Source organism: Pleurodeles waltl, chromosome 7 (genome assembly GCF_031143425.1).
Source record: "Pleurodeles waltl isolate 20211129_DDA chromosome 7, aPleWal1.hap1.20221129, whole genome shotgun sequence".
Taxonomy (NCBI): Eukaryota; Metazoa; Chordata; class Amphibia; order Caudata; family Salamandridae; genus Pleurodeles; species Pleurodeles waltl.
In genome coordinates, this window is record NC_090446.1 from 403,009,571 (window position 1) to 403,029,784 (window position 20,214).

Consider the following 20,214-nt stretch of genomic DNA (forward strand, 5'->3'; position numbering starts at 1 on the left):
CTGGACATGGCTGGAACATCAGGGCTTTACCCTGATGGTTCAACATCTGGCGGGCTCTCTCAACGCCAAAGCAGACGAACTCAGCTGCTGACGCACAGTTGATTACGAATGGCGTCTCCATCCGGAGGTGGCGCAAGGTCTCTTTCTCAAGTGGGGAGAGCCTTGGTTAGATCTGTTCGCCTTCACAGAGAACGCGCAATGTCAGCTGTTTTGCACGTTGGAGTTTCCAAGGCAGCACTCGCTCGAACACGCTTTTTGTCTCGAGTGGAGCTCCGGCCTCCTTTAAGCCTTCCTGCCTTTCCCTCTTCTGCCCAGAGTTCTCAAGAAAATCAAGAACGACCGGGCCCAAGTCATCTTGGTGGCTCCGGACTGGGCTCGAAGAGTTTGGTATCCAGAGCTATTGAGCATGTCCATCGATCCTCCACTCAGACTGCCTCTTCTGTCAGATCTTCTGTCACAGCAACAGGGGACGGTTCTCCACCCGAACCTGTCCAACCTCTGCCTTCATGCGTTGAGATTGAGCGGCGACAGTTGATGGCATTTGACCTTCCACCTGAAGTCTGCAGTGTTATCTTGGCAGCCAGGCGTCCATCGACTAAAACTGTATACGCCTGTTGTTGAAATAAATTTGTGGCATGGTCTACTAACAAATCTGTTGATCCCCTTTCTGCCCCTCTGTCAGAGGGTCTTCTGCTCATTCTTTCTTTAGCCCAGCAGGGTTTTGCTTTAAGCACCCTTAAAGGGTATTTATCTGCCATTTCCGCCTTTCTTAGGCTACCTGATCAGCCCTCACACTTTAAATCTCCTGTTGTGAGTAGGTTCTTAAAAGGGCTCACCCACTTATTTCCTCCGACTCCATTTATCATGCCTCAGTGGGATCTTAATCTTATACTTAATTATTTGATGTGTACCCCCTTTGAGCCAATGCACAAATGTCCCTTGCGTCTCCTCACCTTCAAAATTGTCTTTCTGGTTGCTATCACCTCTGCTCGCAGGGTGAGTGAGCTTCAGGCCCTTTCTTCAAAACCTCCATACTTGTCTGTACACCCTGACAAAGTGGTGTTCTGCACTAGAGCTTCCTTCCTTCCTAAGGCGGTTATACCATTTCATGTAGGCCAGTCCATCTCTTTGCCTACCTTCTGCACACCCCCACATCCTTCCCATGAGGAGGAGAGACTCCACCGTCTGGACCTAAAAAGAGGGTTGGCGTTCTACCTCAATCGTACTAAAGATTTCCGGGTGGACGATCAACTCTTTGTTGGCTATGTGGGTGCGAAAAAGGGAAGGCGGTGCAAAAGCGTACCATCTCTCGATGGGTGCTTCTTTGCATCAAAATGTGCCACACTTAGGCTAAAAAGCAACCTCCTGAAGGCTTGCATGCTCATTTCACCAGAGCAACTGCTGCTTCCACTGCGTTATCACACGGAGTACCTGTCCTTGATATCTGTCAGTCAGCTACGTGGGCATCCCTGCACACGTTTGCTAAGCATTACTGCCTGGATAGTCAGGTCCGTCGAGACGGCCACTTTGGTCGTTCGGTCCTGCAGGACTTTCTAGTATGATCTTGGTTCACAGCCCACTACTGAGGGTGGCATTGCTTGGGTATCTATTCTAAGGTAAGGAATCTGCAACTAGAAGTCTCTATCAGATGTACAAGTTACTTACCTTCGATAACGAAATACCTGGTAGACACACATTCTAGTTGCAGATTCCTTACCGCCTACCCATCCTCCCCGCTTGCTAACTGATTTCTAGGGAAAGGCATTCCCCCTTTTCAGGTCCTTAGTTCTAGCGCACCAATCTGTGTTCTTAGCGTCTCTGTGCTCTGGTGTGGCAAGTCGTTAAAAGAAACTGACGTCACTGTGCTAGGGCGGCGTCTATGTATTACTCCCGATGTCATCACAGCGACCACGACGCCTATGACGCCTGCGGAGTCGACCGACGCCACCTACCGACGCGCAAGGGTATTGCTTGAAGAAAAATCTCTGGGTCCAGTCTGACCCTTGGGGGGAAATTCTAATGTAAGGAATTTGCAACTAGAATATGTCTCTTCCAGATATTTTGTTACCGAAGGTAAGTAACTTGTACATCTGGCATTGAAAGCCTTTTTCCCCCTCTATCAAGGGAAAGATGGTGCAGGTATTCATGGACAACACCACCGCCATGTGGTCATGCAACAAGTGGGTGCTGTTGTGGACCATTTGTCAGGTGGCTCTGCGCCTCTGGACTTGGCTGGAGCAGCAGGTCGTTCAACATCTGGCGGGCTCTCAATGCCAGAGCACACAAACTGAAACTGCATAGCGATCACATCTTCATCCAGTAGTGGGGAGAGCCTTGGTTAGATCTGTTAGTCTTCACTGAGAACGTGCAGTGACAGCAGTTTTGTGCACTGGAGTTTCCAAGGCTCCAATCGCTCAGAGACGCTTTCTTTCTCAAGTGGAATTCAGGCCTCCTGTAACCTTTCCGCCCATACCACGAGTTCTCAAAAAGATCTGGAACGGTCAGGCTCAAGTCATGTTTCTGATTCCGGACTGGGCAAGGATAGTCGGGTATCTGGAGCTGCTGAGCATGTCCGTCGAACCTCCGATCCGACTGGCAATTCGGGAGGATCTTCTGTTGCAGCAGCAAAAAAGGGTTCTTGACATGGACTTTTTCCACTCTCTACCTTCTTACGTTGAGATTGAGCGGCGGCCGTTGGCAGCTTTTGACCTTCTTCCCGAAGTCTGTAATGTACTCTTGGCAACCAGGTGTCTCTCCGCTAAAACAGTATACTCCTGTCGGAAGACATTTGTGGCATGGGGCACAGACAAGTCTGTTGACCCCCTTTATACCCCTCTGAGGTTATATTGTTCATTCTTTCCCTTGCCCAGCAGGGCTCTGCTTTAGGCACTCTTAAGGGCCTTTTTGTCTGCTATTTCTGCTTTTCTGCAGTTGCCTGACCAACCCTCCTTGTGTAAGTCTCCTGTTGTACATAGGTTCCTCAAAGGTCTAACTTATCTCTTCCCTTATTCTCCATTCATTGTGCTACAATAGTATCTGAATTTGGGTCTAGCCTTTTTGATCTATGCTCCCTTCAAGCTCCTCCACAATTGTCCTCTCATGCTTCTCACATTGAAAACAGCCTTCATTATGGTGATTGAGTGAGATGCAGGCCTTATCATTTAAGCTGCCCTACCTTTCTATCTCTCTTGACAAAGTGGTGCTTTGTTACAAGGCTTTTTTTCTTCCAAAAGTGTTCACGCATTTTCATGTAGGGCAGTTCAGTCCATCACCTTGCCTACTTTTTACACACCCCCACTTCCTTCTAAGGAAGAGGAGAGACTCCACCGCCTGGGCCAAAAAGCACTGATGTTCTACCTTGATCGTACAAGAGTTCTGGGTGGATGACTGTAGGAAGTTGGCTCTGTATATACTATCTCAAAGTAAGTGTGCACAGAGTCCAAGGGTTCCCCTTAGAGGTAAGAAAGTGACAAAATTAGATAATTCTAATGCTCTGTTTTGTGGTAGTGTGGTCGAGCAGTAGGCTTATCAGAGGGTAGTGTTAAACATTTGTTGTACACAAACAGGCAATAAATGAGGAACACACACTCAATGACTTAACTCCAGGCCAATAGTTTTTATATAGAAAAATATATTTTCTTAATTTATTTTTAGAACCACACGCTCAAGATTTGAAGTAAATACACAAAATGCAAGGTACTCCACACAAGTAAGTTAGGAACTTTGAATTAGAGCAATATCACAAACCGTTTTTGTTAAAATGGCAATAAGCTATTGTAGGAAGTTGGCTCTGTATGCACTATTTCAAAGTAAGGAATAGTATGCACAGAGTCCAAGGGTTCCCCTTAGAGGTAAGATAGTGGCAAAAAAGAGATAATTCTAATGCTCTATTTTGTGGTAGTGTGGTCGAGCAGTAGGCTTATCAGAGGGTAGTGTTAAGCATTTGTTGTACACACACAAGCAATAAATGAGGAACACACATTCCGAGACCATTCCAGGCCAATAGGTTTTTGTATAGAAAAATATATTTTCTTAGTTTATTTTAAGAACCACAGGTTCAAGATTTACAAATAATACTTTAAATGAAGGGCACTTCACTTAGAAACTTTAGGAACTTTGAATTAGCAAAATAGCATATACAGTTTTCACATAAATGACATATAGCTATTTTAAAACTAGACAGTGCAATTTTCAACAGTTCCTGGGGGAGGTAAGTGTTTGTTAGTTTTTGCAGGTAAGTAAACCACCTACGGGGTTCAAAGTTGGGTCCAAGGTAGCCCACCGTTGGGGGTTCAGGGCAACCCCAAAGTTACCACACCAGCAGCTCAGGGCCGGTCAGGTGCAGAGGTCAAAGTGGTGCCCAAAACGCATAGGCTTCAATGGAGAAGGGGGTGCCCCGGTTCAAGTCTGCCAGCAGGTAAGTACCCGCGTCCTCGGGGGACAGACCAGGGGGGTTTTGTAGAGCACTGGGGGGGTACACAAGTAGGCACACAAAACACAGCCTCAGCGGCACACAGAGGTACGGTCCTGGACATCTGTCACAGCAGTGTGGGCATCTCTGCACACTTTTACCAAACACTGCTGCGTGGGCAGTCAGATCTGTAGGGACGGGCACTTTGCCCATTCGGGCCTGCAGGACTTTCTGGTTTGAAATTGGTTTGCAGACCCCTCTTCCCCTCCCCAATTAGAGCCGACTATAGTGAAAGATATATCACTTCTGGGCTGAGGCAGCCAGATGGGAGAAGTGGGGATCAGAGAACTATGGTCTCCAGTGGAAACCAGACACCACATCAACCTGTCGCAGCTCTGATGGGGTGGAGCCCAGCCGGGCAGCAAGATTGCTGCTATATAGAGAGGTTCAGCTGGCCCAACTTACGATCCTGCCAACATCCGACACACAGCTGGCTCAGCACAAGATCCTTCAGCTTCAGTGGCCCTCAGAACAATCAATGCACGCCTGGTGGCGATTGTCCCGCATTTAGGGCTGGTGGTACATGGGGAGACTTCCTTCGGCCCGCTGGAACTTGTGCGCAGTTCAGGCTAAGTTGCAGTCGTTTGGCATTTGGGGCGAGCTTGTGGGCAGAGGGCCGCACAAACTCGGAGGTGAGAGCCTACATAGGGGATGCAGCTGCCGCTTATCTATCCCACATGCTTGTTGACCTACTGGTGCTTGTACCCCATTGGACGGGGGTGTGGGTCGCATGTGTGATCCGTGCCTCACAGAGTACCTGGACCTGTGTGGCTGCTAGGAGTGGCTACGTTGATCATCTCTTGACTGTCCCCCATACTCTCTGCCTCCTTGCAGGCCACAGCCCCCAGGCTGGGGTCTAATTTGCGGGCAGGCTTTAACTGCCGGCTGCGGTGTGGCGGGCGAGCCCTCAGCGTCACTGTCTACATTGGAGAGATGATGGATGGCCTCACAATGCCGACCGACCCCCACGTGTTGTGGATGCTGCTAGGCGGTTGGGGCGCACCTCAACGGGCCACCTGAGAGGATGTTCACCAAGTGGAGTGCTGTTATAAACTATAGTCCCTCTGCCTAAACCTTGGACTCTGAATGCACCCTAAACACACCCACCTATCATATACGGGCTGCGTTACACGGATATTGGGGTGGACCGCACTTTGCCTGCTGCCCATCATACTCACCTTCTCTTCCCCATGTGTGGGCACTCTGTCTGGAGGCGGGTGTTGCTAGCCGCTGGTGTGCATTATTCTTCTGCTGATTTGGACAACCTACTGCCTCTTCTCCTGACCCTAACCATGTCCTCCCCCCACGCCCTCCCCCCAACCCTGAGACTGCTTGTGCCCCCCAAAAAGAAAGATACACTGGGGTATGGCGGGGCTCAAAGTGGAATTGCACCATTTAAAAGCTAGTTATCAGGTCTGGCTCAGTTATTCCGAGCGTAGCAGCTTGGAAACCACCTTACCCTAGTATGCCACAGACTAATCTGTCAGTTGATCATTTGTGTGATGCCATTGCTTCCAAGCCCCGCTCCCACACATAACTATGGGCAAGCAGGAGGCCTGACAGTCCAGGCTTACTTTTGAGGGTAAGGGTAAGCGCTTCACCCACCAGGCATTACATTAAATTATACAAGAAGGTTCGGAAGGATGTTCCGGAATACTTTGCGCACGCCGAGGGGCCTGTGCGGTAGCCTTCCATTCTGTGGGAAGCCTTCAAGGTGGTAATCTGCAACTCTTGCATCACTAAACAGTCGGGCATTCTGAAAGCCATACACAGGAGGCTTGCACAGCTGGAGCACGATGTCCCTGACCTGGAGACAGAATATTACTGTTCTAATGATGAAGCCTTGCAGGCTGACATCTGGGTTAAGCTGTCGGAGTTCACCAACAAAGTATATAGAGAGACTCATTATTTAAATTGCGATCCGCAGGCTCGTTGTTTCGGGGAGGGAGATTGCCCTGGTAGGACACTTGCTGGATTGCTCTGCAAACTGCGGGCAGCCACCTTTGTGGTGGAACTGCTTTATGAGAAATCTAATCTGGTGTCTGCCCCTACGGACATCCTAAATGTGATGTTATCTTTTTTTACTCTAAACTGTACACTGCCACCACTGACAAGGGCCTGACTGAATTGACTGTGTACTTTGATACAGTTCACTTGTTATGGCTAGACCGGGCCCACCACGCATACCTAGACTCACCTATAACCACTGAGGGAATCAACAATACAGGTCATTCAGGGTCTGCCCAGAGAAAGGACGCCCGGCCTTGGTGGCCTCGCCACTGCCTTCTACAAGTAATTTGCTCCATACTAGCACCACCCCTATTAGCAATGTTTGAGGAACCCCTTGAGATTAGCTCCCTGCCTCCTTCGTTATGTGAGGCTGTAATAGTTATGCTCCTCAAACCTGAAAAACCAGCCTCCCAATTTGATTCCTACAGGCTATCCTTGATAATCATACAATACCGCACTCTCTTTGCAGTAATGCATCACCTCGATCTCCAGGTTTCTGCGTTGGTACCATTATTAAAAGCCACCAAGGCGTTTGACACACTGGAATGGGCATACCTCTTTCCACTTATCACATGCCTCGGCTTCACCTTGCTGTTCATTTGGCAGATGCAACTCTTCTATAACCTCCCCACTGCTTAATTGTAAATAAATGGGATGCTATCGGACCCATTCCAGATTACACACGGAACGGAACAGGGGTGTCTGCTTTCGCCCATTCTATTTGCAATAGCAATGGAGTCACTGGCAGCGAGAATTACGCAACACCACACGAACTGGGGCATCGCCTTTACAACAAGAGTTCTACTGGTCTCCATGTTTACAGATGATCTCACGCTGTATGCTTACAACTCTCAGCAAAACCTTGGCACCATGATGCGAAAAGTGGTACCATTCAGTGAATTTTCAGGTGTTCATATCAATTGGTCCAAGTCTGTTCATTTTCCCCTCACCGGTAGCACTCAGCCCTTTGACGTGGAATACCCACTCATACGTGTGGTGGGCCCGGTATGGTACTTGGGTATTTGGGTCAGTCGGAATCCTGTGTGTAGGAAAGTGTCCTCTTTCTTGGCATGGCTGCCCCCATTTTCTGCCTGTTGTCAGTGTGTTTGACTGGGTGCACTGGGATCCTGCTAACCAGGACCCCAGTGGTTATGCTCTTTCCCTTTTAAATTGGTAACTGCCTTTTTCTTCCCAAAATAGGCATACTGGTCTCCCCATGTAAGCCTCTAGTATATGGTACCTCGGTACCCAGGGCATTGGGAATCCAGGGGATCCCTATGGGTTGCAGCAGTTATTCTTCCACCCATACAGAGCCCATGCAAAGGGTTCTGCAGGCCTGCCATTGCAATCTGCGTGAAACGGGTATATGCACCCGTTTTCACTACGGGTCACTGCACCAGGTCACTATAAGTCAGCCCTATGGTAGGCCCTCTCAGCCCAGAGGGCAAGGTGTAGGTACCTGTGTGTGAGGGCACCCCTGCACTAGCAGAGGTGCCCTCACAAACTCCAGATCCATTTTCCTGGACTTTGTGAGTGTGGGGACTCCATTTTACTCATGTACTGGACATCGGTCACTGCCTATGTCCAGCTACATAATGGTAAATCCGAACTGGGCATGTTTGGTATAAACATGTCGGAATCCTACCCCAGTACTGTTGCAAGTATTGGAAGTATGATTCCATGCACTTTGGGGATCCTTAGAGGACCCCCAGCATTGCTACTACCAGTCTTACAGGGTTTTCCGGGCAGCCCAAGCTGCTGCCAACCCTCAGACAGGTTTCTGCCCTCCTGCTGTTTGATCTGATCAAGCCCAGGAAGGCAGAACAAAGGATTTCCTTTGGGAGCGGGAACACCCTCTCCCTTTAGAAATAGGTGTGATTGGCTTGGGAGGGGTAGCCTCCCAAGCCACTGGTATGCTTTGAAGGGCACATTTAGTGCCCTCCATGCATAAACCAGTCCACACCGGTTCAGGGGCCCCCAGTCCCTGCTCTGGTGCGAAACTAGACAATGGAATGGGAAGTGACCACTCACCTGTCCATCACCACCCCAGGAGTGGTGCCCAGAGCTCCTCCAGAGGGTCCCTGGGCTCTGCTGTCTTGTTTCCAAGGTTGGTAGGAGCTCTGGGAGTATCTGAGTGGCGAGGCCAGTCAGGTGACATCAGAGCCCCCTTGTGATAGGTGCTTACCTGGCTAAGTGACCAATCCCCCTTTCAGGGCTATTTAGGGTCTCTTGATTGAGTGGGTCCTCGGATTCGGCTTGCAAGACTCCAGCAGAATTCCTCTGCAACTTCAACTTCCACTTCTGGCCACTGGAACTGCGACTGGATCCTCCAGGAATCGACAATGCTGCAATCAACAAAGAAGACTCTTCTGCAACTTTGTTTACACAGTTCCTGCCAGCTTTGCAACATTTCCCTGGCCGTGCATCCTCAGAAGACAGCAACTCTTCAGCCTGCACAGGAAGAAGGAATCTCCCTTGGAGTGAAGGAGTCACTCTCCTACATCCGCAGGCACTCGCTGCAAAGGACGACCGGCTGCGTGGATCTCCCCTCATATTGAGTTGCGTGGGTCCTGCCTTACGGGTGATGGTCCGGAGCTTTCCTCTTGGTCCTCTGTGCCAGCTGTCCAACTTTGGTGGAGGTAAGCCCTTGCCTTCCCAGGCAGGACAGCTCCCCCATTCACTGCGTCTCTTGCATCTGCCAAGGCTTGTTGCATCTCCTCCAAAGGATCCTCAGGTGACTTGTAGCTCCAGTCCCCAGCACGCCTTTCTGCGATGCTCAGCCCTCTGCGTGGTTCTCCTGCAGCTTGGGATTCTTTTCTGTAGTGCTGCGTAGATTCCTTCTGCAACTTGTGTGTCCCTGTCCTGTGGGACTCCTGTGGGTGCTGCCTCTGCTTCTGTGGACTCTCTGGGACACTGAGGGTCCCCTAAGACTTCCCCTCTTTGGTTGAATCCTCTTGGGCCTTGCTGGTCCCCAGCAGCACCACTTTTCCACTAACCACGAGTTTGCCTTTGCCAAGGCTTGTTGGTGGAATTCCTGCACGACACCCATCAGCAATCTTCACTCCAGCGTGGGACATCTTCTGCATCCATCAGGAAATCTTCCCCGAATCCAGGGCTGCAGTGTTGACCTGTTCTTCCTCAACGTCGACCAACTCCTGCAAGTACAGCTGGGTGGGTAGTAGCTCCTCCTCCTCCTCCTCCTGGACTCTACTGTGACTTTTGGACCTGGTCCCCTCTCTCCGCAGGTAGTCTTCTTCAGGAATACACAGCTGGTTTCTTGCAGTCTTGACTGGGTGTCTTCTTTTTCTTCTTTTCCTCCTTTTGGGTAGTTTGGGGAAATTCCAGTGATTTACTCCTGCTTTCCTGGTCGCTGGAGCGGTGCTGTGTTACTTACCTCTGTGGTTTTCTAGTACTCCCAGCTCCCCTCTACACATTCCACTTACCTAAGTGAGGGTCCTGTGTTAGCATTCCATTTTTTTTTTTTTTAGTATAGGGTCACTAATGGTTATTGCTATTTGCACTATTCTCTAACCTTTTCTATGCCTGCTTCTGACTGCTAGTGTATATATTTGGTGTATTACTTGCCTCCTATTGGAGGGTTGTCCTTCTAGTATTCTGTGATATTGTGTTCCAAAAAATAAAGTACCCTTATTTTTGTATTACTGGGTGTTTTCTTTCATGTGTGTAAGTGCTGTGTGACTACAGTGGTATTGCATGAGCTTTGCATGTCTCCTAGATAAGCCTTGGCTGCTCATCCACAGCTACCTCTAGAGAGCATGGCTTCTAGACACTGCCTACACTTCACTAAGAGGGAATACCTGATATAAGGTTTAAGTACCATAGGTACCCACCACACACCAGGCCTGCTTCCTACACTGTGGAACTGTGGAAAGCCAATCACACTTCTGCCATTACATGGCCGGAAGATAGAATACTGATGTGGACAAAACTACCCCTGGCCCACGAAGGACATATCGCAATAGCGGCGATGATCATCTTATCCAAATTCCTCTATCTATTCCTAAATATACCCATTCCCCTCACAGCTCTGTTCCTCAAGCGTCTCAGATCCAACCTGGCAACGCTGACCTGGGCCGGCAACCAACCACGAATATCATGGGAACTCTTTACCTTACTGCTGGCTCAAGCGGGCTTGGGGGTTCCTGACATGTCCCTATACACCTTATGCCCTCAAGCCTAAAACCTACATTATTGGATCAACAACACCCTTCCAGCCCCACACAGCTATAGAAAAGACAGGCAGCCCCATGGCCACTGACCACTGCATTTTACTTGCCTTTCAGGGTACTTAGAGCGGAGATAGATACTGTCAAATGTGTGCGCTGGGCATGGTCTGAGTGTGTGTGCTAGATTAGCCTATATGTATGCCCCCTCCCACTTAATTACAATTCTTTGATCCAACCAATGCAGGAACAGAGCGCTAGACTGTGAGCACGCAATAGTACCACCTTCTCTGATCTGTACTCCGAGGGCATACTCATCCCGCCCTTGGAGACCACGTAGTCTTTGTCTCCACACTAGACTCCTGCCTATTCTTCCAACTCAAACCAACCTGCTGTAGAGCCAATTGTTGTGTGTTACACAGCACATTTTCTGACCACCTCCACCACCCCCAGCTTTGGGACACAAGCAAATTGATCACGCGCAATATCTGTGCCACCCACAGGTTTGGCAGCACGCTTAGCTTGGGAGGTAGACACGGACCCCCCATAACTGACAAACAATGGTCATTCTGGTGTAGACAGATGGAGTCGCTCTCTCCCAATTACCATTGCGCTTAATACACTTCAAATTCCTCCACCGCAGCCATCTGCAGCTCTATAAAAATGGGACCCGTCACAGAATCGTGTTGCCTCAGATGCGTCTCCCCCCAAGCTTCCTTCATTCACCTTGCTTGGCAATGCTTGAGGATGGGAGCCTACTGGGAGGAACTGTTCACGTTTCTAGACACTATCTTAGGGCAACGAACCCCATGCACCACCTTGGTGGGCCTGCCCGGCTATGTCAGACACATCGACCAGAGTCCGTCAGCTCACAGCCCTGCTAGGTCTTCTGGCTAAAGGTAGGGTGGCCATGTATTGGGGCCGCAAGCCCACTCCCACTTCTCGTGCATGGCTGCGGGATGTTGCTTGCTGTCAGGAGCAGCTGTCCAATTTCTGGGAGCCGATGTATCCTTTCGCTCCCTCCCCAAGGACATCTGGGAAACTTTTCCTTCATTTTTGCGCCATAGAGACTTCCTCACAGCTCTCAGGAGGCACAAGACCCTGTGAAAATTCTAGTCATGTGGGTAATCAAACGTTTATTATACAGAACTGAGTGATCAGTGCACTGGAACTCTGCGTCCCTTGTTGAACATTAACTTGGGCATGAGACGGTACCTGTGGCGCCGTTGCATGATATAAGTAACTATGGGCCAGATCTATCAAAGGATTTTACCCATTCGGTCTCTATGGGAAAATTCCTTAGTACATATGGCCCTATGTTTTTTGCTTGTGGTCTTATGCTGCACCTTTCCTCCATTTGGGGAATTTGCAAATGGTACAGTTATGTGCATCTGCCTCACTGCCTTATAATAATTATCTAGAGTGGTGTCGTCCCCTCTTCTGACTCCCATTCTTCCTTTCCCAGTTCTTCCCTTTCTTTTTCTCCTGATTCCTTCTTCATTTTCCACCCACAGCCCGCACCCCTGCCCCTTTCCCCTTGCCTGGGAAGCTCTGACTGTTGTATTGTTCCTGTTGCCATAAATACAAATAAAAATGTTTAAAAAAGTAAAACTTGTCAGAGCTCCAAGCAATCAACCTATTATTAAAGGCCTTTCTTCCTTTAATCAGGGGAATGCTGGTTCATGTGTTCACATACAACTCCACCACCATAGGGTAATGAAGCAAACAGGGCTGGTGGGGTCGTTGACAGTTTGTCAAGAGGCTCTGCAGCTCTGGGTATGGCTGGAACATCAGGGCATATCTCTCGTGGTTCAGCAGGCCGGGGCAGACAAACACAGCTTTCAATGCAGCAGATCATGAATGACGTCTCCATCCTTCAGATAATCCAGTCTGGTACTTGGTCCATTCTCCATGAAGCCTCCACTTCTTCTTACTCTACCACTTTTCAGCTACAAACATGTTCACAAAGCGGTGTCTTCACTGATTAAGGAGCCATGGGTAGTTAGGCATGCACTGTAGGAAAGTAGCATCTTTCTGGCATAGTTTACCCTACTTTTTGCCTGGTGTTAGTATGGTTCGGATGTAGTATATTGGGTTCCTGCTAACCAGGACCCCAGTGTCCGTGTTCTCTCCCATAAATTTAGTTGTATGGTAGCTTTTACACTCCACAGTTGGCATACTGGTGCACCCATGTAAGTCCCTAATATATGGTACTTAGGTACCCAGGACATTGGTACACCAGGAGTCCTCCAGGGGTTGCAGCATGTATTGTGCCACCCATGAGGGCCCATGCAAACTGTGACTGCAGGCCTGCCATTGCAGCCTGTGTGAAAAGGTGCATGCGCTTTTCACTCCAGGCATAAGCTTTGCCTTATATCATGGTCACTGCACTCTGACCCTGTAAGTCACCCCTAAAGTAGGCCCTTCAACCCAAGGGCAGGGAGCATGGTTCTACGTGTGAGAGCACACCTTCATGAGCAGAGGTTTCCTGACAAATCCCAGACTCCATTTCCTGGCTTTGTAAGTGTGGCGAAGCCATCTTAAGGTATGTAGTGGACAATGGTCAACACAAGTTGTCCAACTACATAATGACTTCTCCGAACATAGGCATCTTTGGCATCAGCCATGTTAGAATCATGCAACTACACAGGTTCCAGTGCTAGTTACATGATACCATGTACTCTGGAGGTTTCCTAGGAGATCCCCCAAAGTCTGCCTGTACAGCTTTGCAGGGTCTGCATGATAGCCCGTGCTGCCACCAACCCCAGACACTGTTCTGCCCTCCTGCTGCTGAGCTTAATTCGGGCAGTGAAAGGCCGAACAAAGGATTTCCTGTAAGATAGAGGTGTGACCACCTCTTCTTTAGAAATAGGTGTCTCTGGGTTGGGGTGCTTCTGAGTTCCACAAGACTGCTTGGAAGGGCACATGTGGTTCCCTCCTTGCACGAGCCTGTTTGCACCAGTGCAGGAAACCCCAATGCCCGCTCTGGCACGAAACCACACAAAGGGCAGGGTAGTGACCACCCCCTCTCCAGCCCCTCCACTAGGGAGGTGCCCAGAGCTCTGCTAGGTGGCCACTTGATTCTGCCATCTTGGATATAAGATGAGCAGAGGCCTCTGGGCAGCATCTGACTGGCTAGGCCAGCTGTGTGAAATCTCTGACCCCCTCTGATAGGTAGGTCACTGCAGTAAGTGTCCAACCCCTTCCTTGGGTTTCTTAAGGGCTCCTCTGATATTGGGGCCCTAGATTTGTCTGCAAGACTTCAGGAATCGTCTGCAAGTTTCCTCTGCAAGACACTTCTGCAACCTGGACACCGGAACCGCTGCTGTTTTTCGCTGACATCAAGAACAAGACTATAACCAATAGGTAGGCTCCTACTGCAGCTTTGTTTCTAAGTTCTGCAGAGACTTCTGTAAATCAGTGGCCTTGCATCCTCCAGAGTCACGGGGACACTGCCTGCACTTAGGAAAGCTAGAAGAAATCTCCCATGGAGTGAAGGAGTCACTCCCCTGCATCCGCTGGCATCTCAACAACGACGACCGGCTCGTGGATCCTGCTGTCCCACAGACTCTTTAAGGTTCTACAACACAGGTGGTGGTTCTGTGGCTCTCCCGAGGTCTGACCTAGCTTCCTTGCAACTAGGAAGTCTGTGGTCCTTTGCTGGAGCTGCTTGGCTGGAATTCCTGTGCATTGCATCTGCTTGTCGTTGTCAAGGCATGTTGGCTCTTCAATCCAAAGACCACCTAGCTCCAAGAAGCCCCGGCCTCCGGCACTCTCCAGCTCAAAGAGCGACGTCCTCTTTGCAACTCCTGCAATATGGGCATCAATCTTTGCTGTGCTGTTGAGGCCTCCCTGTGACTCCTTGTGCTTTCTGCCAGAGGATCCTGCTGGGGGGCTCCAACGATTCCTGCGGGCTCTCCTGCATGCTGAGGGCTGCCTTGACCATACCTGCCAATTTAGGGTCACCTGGACCTTGTTGGACCCCACAAATCCTGCCAACTCCTTGCAGTGTTTCCCTGCATTTGCCAATACTTGTTGGTGGCCCCGCTGACCCCTCTGCAGTTCGACCGATGTGGGACAATTCTTGGACTCCACAGCTGCACTTCTTTGTCCAATAGGAAAGCATCTCTGAGGGGGTTGGGCATTGTCTTCCTGCACTACCTCAGTACCTGTTCTGAACTTGGTCCCCTCTTTCCTTAGGTCCTCGTCTTCAGGAATCCATGCCTGGGTTCCACCGACCTGGTCTACGAGTTACGACAGCAGCTGGACAACTGAGGTCTCCAGTGACTTAAATGGGAGGTTCCGACGCTACTTCACCCCTATGCACCTGAGCTCCCTGGTGTAGATACTGTTCTGGGTATCCACAGATGGGGGCGCAATCTAACCTCCCTTGTCCCAGCGGGTTTCCTCAGGGTCCTCTGGGAAGGGTTCTAAAACTAGAAAACTCCAACCCAGATTTCCCTATGTTATCCTGTTGACTCTGACCCAGGGTTACATACGGGTGACTGGCGAATCCTACCTAATTACCTTTGGGGTTTTAGTACTTGCCCACTCCTAAGGGTGCTTGTGTGGTAGGGTGGGTTGGGAGTGATTTTTCCCATTCAATTTGTTTTTAGTATATGGTTTGGAACCTCCCCCTCAACCCCCCTCAGGGGCCCATGCTATTTTATGCCTTTACTTACCTGTTGCTAAGTATATTTTTGTATGTTGATAACTCAGGGTAGGTACTATACCAACGTTTGTTCTAGAGTGTGTGTTATAATTAATATAACCTATTTTTCTAACACTGGGGTGGTTCTTTCCTGTGTATACATCACTGACTGACCTGTGTGGTATTTGCAACCGCTTTATACCCTCCTGGATAAGTCTTAGCTGCTCTCCACAGCTACGACGATGAGAGCTCTGGTTATCAAGAGCCACCTACACTATAACTAAGGGTTACCTGGTCTCAGTACAGGGTGCCTCACCTATAGGTGTACACCATATACTGAGACAGCCTCCTACATGCATCAGTACCCAAAAAGCTAGAGAGCTGTTTCTGCAGATGCTTCCTGGTTCCAAGAACAGGCATGGCCTATTTCTCACCGGAATTCACATGAGGGTTGATTTGACACATTTTTTTCAACCTCATTTGCACACAGAATTTCTCTTCCCCTCCCACCCAGACTGGATAATTAGTTGATCAAGGCAAACTCAGTTGATTTTGCGACCCACTTATTTTTCTCTGCTCCTCTTTCAGAACATCCAGTTCCTAAACATTAATGGACACAGAAGTGGGCAGCCACCATGATTCCTCTGATGCCATCTTCTACCTGCCCTACCTTAACCAGGCAGTGTTCTGTCATTTACCACTACATCCAAAGTGCACCTGACTGGAGGTTCAAATAGGCTGAAACCAGCCTAGTATTGTTTGTGTTCTGGTTCAGAGTGGACCTGGTTTGGTGGTTTTGGCTCGACCATTCATGTTGGAGCAGGACCAAGGCTAATTTGCAGTCTAATCTGACAAAATGGTAAAAAAAAAACATGGGTTTTTGCTACCTAGAAAGATTGCTAGTGCTTAGACTAGTTACACGCATTTCTCCCAACACCTTTTGTTTGTTTTAGGTAATGCTCTACGTTGTCAAGGGTATGGCCAGATTCGAGTCACAGATAATCCAGTCTGGTACTTGGTCCATTCTCTAGGAAGCCTCCACTTCTTCTTACTCTACCACATCTCAGCCACAAACATGTTCACAAAGTGGTGTCTTCACTGAGCCACTGGATCTAAGGTGCACCTGATTGAGGAGGCCTAAATAGGCCGAAACTGTTCCTGCTTTGTTTGTGTTCTGGTTCAGAAAGGACCTAGATGGCAGTGTAGGCTGAGCTGTTCTTAATTTGAGCAGGGTCAAGGCTGATTTGCATATGGCTGGATCTAATCTGAGGTGGCACATTGGGCAAAAAAAACTATGGGTTGGAATGCTACCCCAAGAGATTGCCAGTAGTTCTAGTCCTTGTAACACATGGTCACACAATCACCTTTCCCCACAAATGTCTTAGATCCTTGGTGTTTTGCTCTTTCTTATGAAAGAGGTAGAATGTTTGCTTGTATGAAGCATAAAAGTAGAATCTGTAGTACATGATTTAAAGCACCTAAATGCTGCTAGTATTTTGTTGCAAAAAAACATTAGAATCAGTGTCAGTCAGATTACGGAAATGCTATAGCTCAAAATGTGTTCAAACATGCAGAAATGGTATCCTGTCTGTAACTTCATCCCCCAGGGCCATTTCTGAAAATAAATAATATTTTTCTCGTCTTGCTGACAGCCAATCAGACTGCTCGTTCTCGCCAAGCTTAAAGAAGTCTTTGGAAATAAAGGAAAGCAATATCCTGTGTAGTATACCTGAACTTCTCAGACAATGAGCTGCGAATCGTATACTGGCTCCAGTAGGCAGTATCAGTAACATGTAAATAAAACGCAGTATAATGTGGTAATACTTAATTTGGCAGGCCCATCAGAAGAAAATATAAACAAACTAAAAGATTTGCATGTGTGACCAATCTGAGACTGGGAAGAATAAAGGATCAAAAATAGCCCAAGTGGGCAAATGTAGGCGTCTTCCTATCACTAAACTCAATGACACCTAGTATAGTACTATCCTGGTATATTATGACAGATGGAGGACTATATTAAGATCCATTGCAGAAACACAAAACACTGGTCCATCACAATACTGTGTAAAAATGTGACCATCACCCAAGTACTCCATGTTCTTCAGAAGAAAAGGATGGGGACCCCCATTTGGAGCACGTTAGAGAGGGGCATTATATAATGCACAGTAGGCTACACTATGTACAATACTGAAACACAAAATGAATATGTAATTCTTCATCTGAATTAAGACTATGTGGCACCTTGGTGTTGAGCTCATACATCTTGTTTCCTGTTTTCTAAGGGCAGCAACACGGTCACCACCCAGGGATCTACTCTGATGCTATCAATCCCAATGATTCTCAAACTGTTATGATACATTTCAAAATGTCTGGCAACTAGTTAGTGTTCATCATGATTCACAATGGCTCTAGCATGTTCAAGGATTCTATTATGTAACAAATGGATGGTCCAAAATATATACCACAAAAGGTGTACTACAGGTAATAAACTTAATGATTTTTACACAGGATCTCAACTGTGGTATATTTTGATATGGTAAACACAGCTACCTCGTATGTGAGCAAGGTAGTTTGCTGAAACACGTTGCAGGCACTTGATTCTTTTTGAATAAAGATTACACTTTTATTCTTACAGAGAGTATGCATGCAGTCTCTCCTGAGGTCTGGTTTTTTATAATTTTGTTGTGGTGCCGCACCAGACTTCATGCGCCACTCATGCGGTGATAGCTCGGCAATTTTTGTATGGACTTGAGATATATATATTTTTCTTTTTTTGTCCCCAAAATCGTTTCAAGTCCCTCAGTAGAGTAATAACTGTGGAAGTGGGTATTTGTTAATTTTATTGTTTGCAGTCACAAACATACAAAAATGATTACTTTTTTCTAAAATTGTGTTCCTTTTATTTGCAGTCTTGGAAAGTTTTTTGGATTATACAGGAGAACTAGAACCTCCAGAGCCACTGGCGAGGTTACCACAGTTAAAGCACCGTGTAAAACAACTTCTTTTGGACCTTGGGAAAGTACAGCAGATTGCACTTTGCTGTTCAACATGTGTTTAATGAGAAGATAACTTGGCTAGTGGTGGCTTTCAGAGATTGACCTCGAATTTGGAGTTATGGCACAATAAAGCTCCAGAGAGTTCAGTGGCACCAAGCATGCCTTACTGCGCGTGCTACAGACTGACTTCAGGGATCTGTGAGAGTATGAACTTTGGACAATCTCAACAGATTATCGTTCCATTAAGGATGGCTGTGAAATTTACTAACCAGGAAAATAATAATGCTTGAAACGTTGATTTGAATTTTGTTGAGTCTTTTTGTAGATGTCTTTACGTCTTAGAAGGCCGCCAATGAACTATATCCTAAACTAACTCCACAGCCACGCAGTTAAGTAGAATGGAAGGATCAATTGTCTTTTCTAAACCTGTAAAGATGACTTGACTATGTGCCACTTTTGAAGAAGCTTGAAGAGCCAAAACATTTTCTTGACAATGGTTGTAGATTACAGTTTTATTGCATATTTAAGTGATGTGTATCATATTGGATAGCTTGCTTTGTTTCCCTTGGTTTATGTGTATATCAATATTTAATCGATAATACATTAATTCAGTTATTCATAACAAGTATAAAATATCCCTGTTCAAAATATACTGTTACTTTTTAATTTCTAATAAGATAGTTTAAGGATTTATCCTTAAAAATGATGGTAGGGCTAACTTGTGCATACCTTCCATATAAAACAGAGGCATCAGAAATCATCATGGCTCTCTTGTATTTTTGAAACTAGAAATGTTATTTTGGATTAAAATGTTATCGACTATTACTGACCTGTCTTGTGCAGGTTGTTCTTCTAGAGCTAAATGGTGACATTACACTTTTTGACGAATATGATTATGGTGTTGTATGGACAATCTTTATGCCATTTTTACTTTCCTATTAATTTAGCTAATATTTCAGACTGCAAGGAAGGACGGGGTGGAGGGGCAATATGCCCAAGTAGGCAGGGTCTTCAGTTTACATGTTTTTGCAGTTGTTAATAATTTGCATTCCATTGTGTTACTAGTGTTATTTTGACATTTAGTTTTCACACTGATTCACACCCTATTACACGTTTCAAAAAAACTTTTGCAAGGTCCAGTGTGTTGTGTTTTTGAATAAAAACCCACAATCTATGCATGAGTAACACTGCCATTCCAATGACATTGAAATTGTGTAACATGTTTTGCATCATGCTTTCAAAATGTTATTCCAGTCTGTTGCTTTTCTTTAGAAAAAAGTAAAATTGCTGCCTCAGTTTAGGGTTCAGGACATCTTCTGTAATGGTGTTCCATTGCATTTCTTATATGGCCCATAGTGGTGCATGATTCTGATTCTTTATTTTTTCCAGGAAGAGTAATCCGTGGTTTCATCCAATGTGACTGTTATGCATTTATTTTGTGCATAGTTTAGTTGTCCAGGAGAAATAGATTTGTTCTTACCATCCTTTTACTGCATATTGGTTTGTAATGGTATCCACCATAGTTTAAACCCAAAGCCTCCATATAAAGCGCGCTGTGCAAGGTTATGGATACATGTAACGTGTCTGTAATATTTAGAAATTGAACAAAAGATTTACTATGTAAACTTAAAAGAATGAAATACCTACACAAAATGCTGACTACCTTTGTTCTTCTTGTGAGTATTTTTATCACCTGAATAATTTGAGTGTGTGTGGTAAAATGTGTGCTCCAAAGGTAATTTCTAAAGGTGACTGGCTTCTGCTTATTCCTTTTATGATCATTCCTCATAGGCTCCTGGCTGGATCAGGAAAATTGTCTTGTAGTGTCATGTCACCGGTGTCAGGTTATGATCTACAGTGTTAATGTGGAGTTGGGCGCCACCAGAAGTGATGTTAGGGACA

The 20,214-nt window shown here is 47.1% G+C and overlaps 1 protein-coding gene across 7 annotated transcripts in view; it reads left to right on the plus strand.

The window, feature by feature from the left end:
• Nucleotides 1-19,965, plus strand: part of PHF20 (PHD finger protein 20) — a 1,394,195-nt gene extending 1,374,230 nt beyond the window's left edge. For all 7 annotated transcript variants that reach the window (XM_069243878.1, XM_069243882.1, XM_069243883.1 and 4 more), the window contains one exon: nt 18,226-19,965. In XM_069243878.1, coding sequence (XP_069099979.1) covers nt 18,226-18,374 — 149 coding nt within the window. In that variant the 3' untranslated portion in view covers nt 18,375-19,965. The remainder of the gene's footprint in view (nt 1-18,225) is intronic.
• Nucleotides 19,966-20,214: the final 249 nt, after the last annotated feature.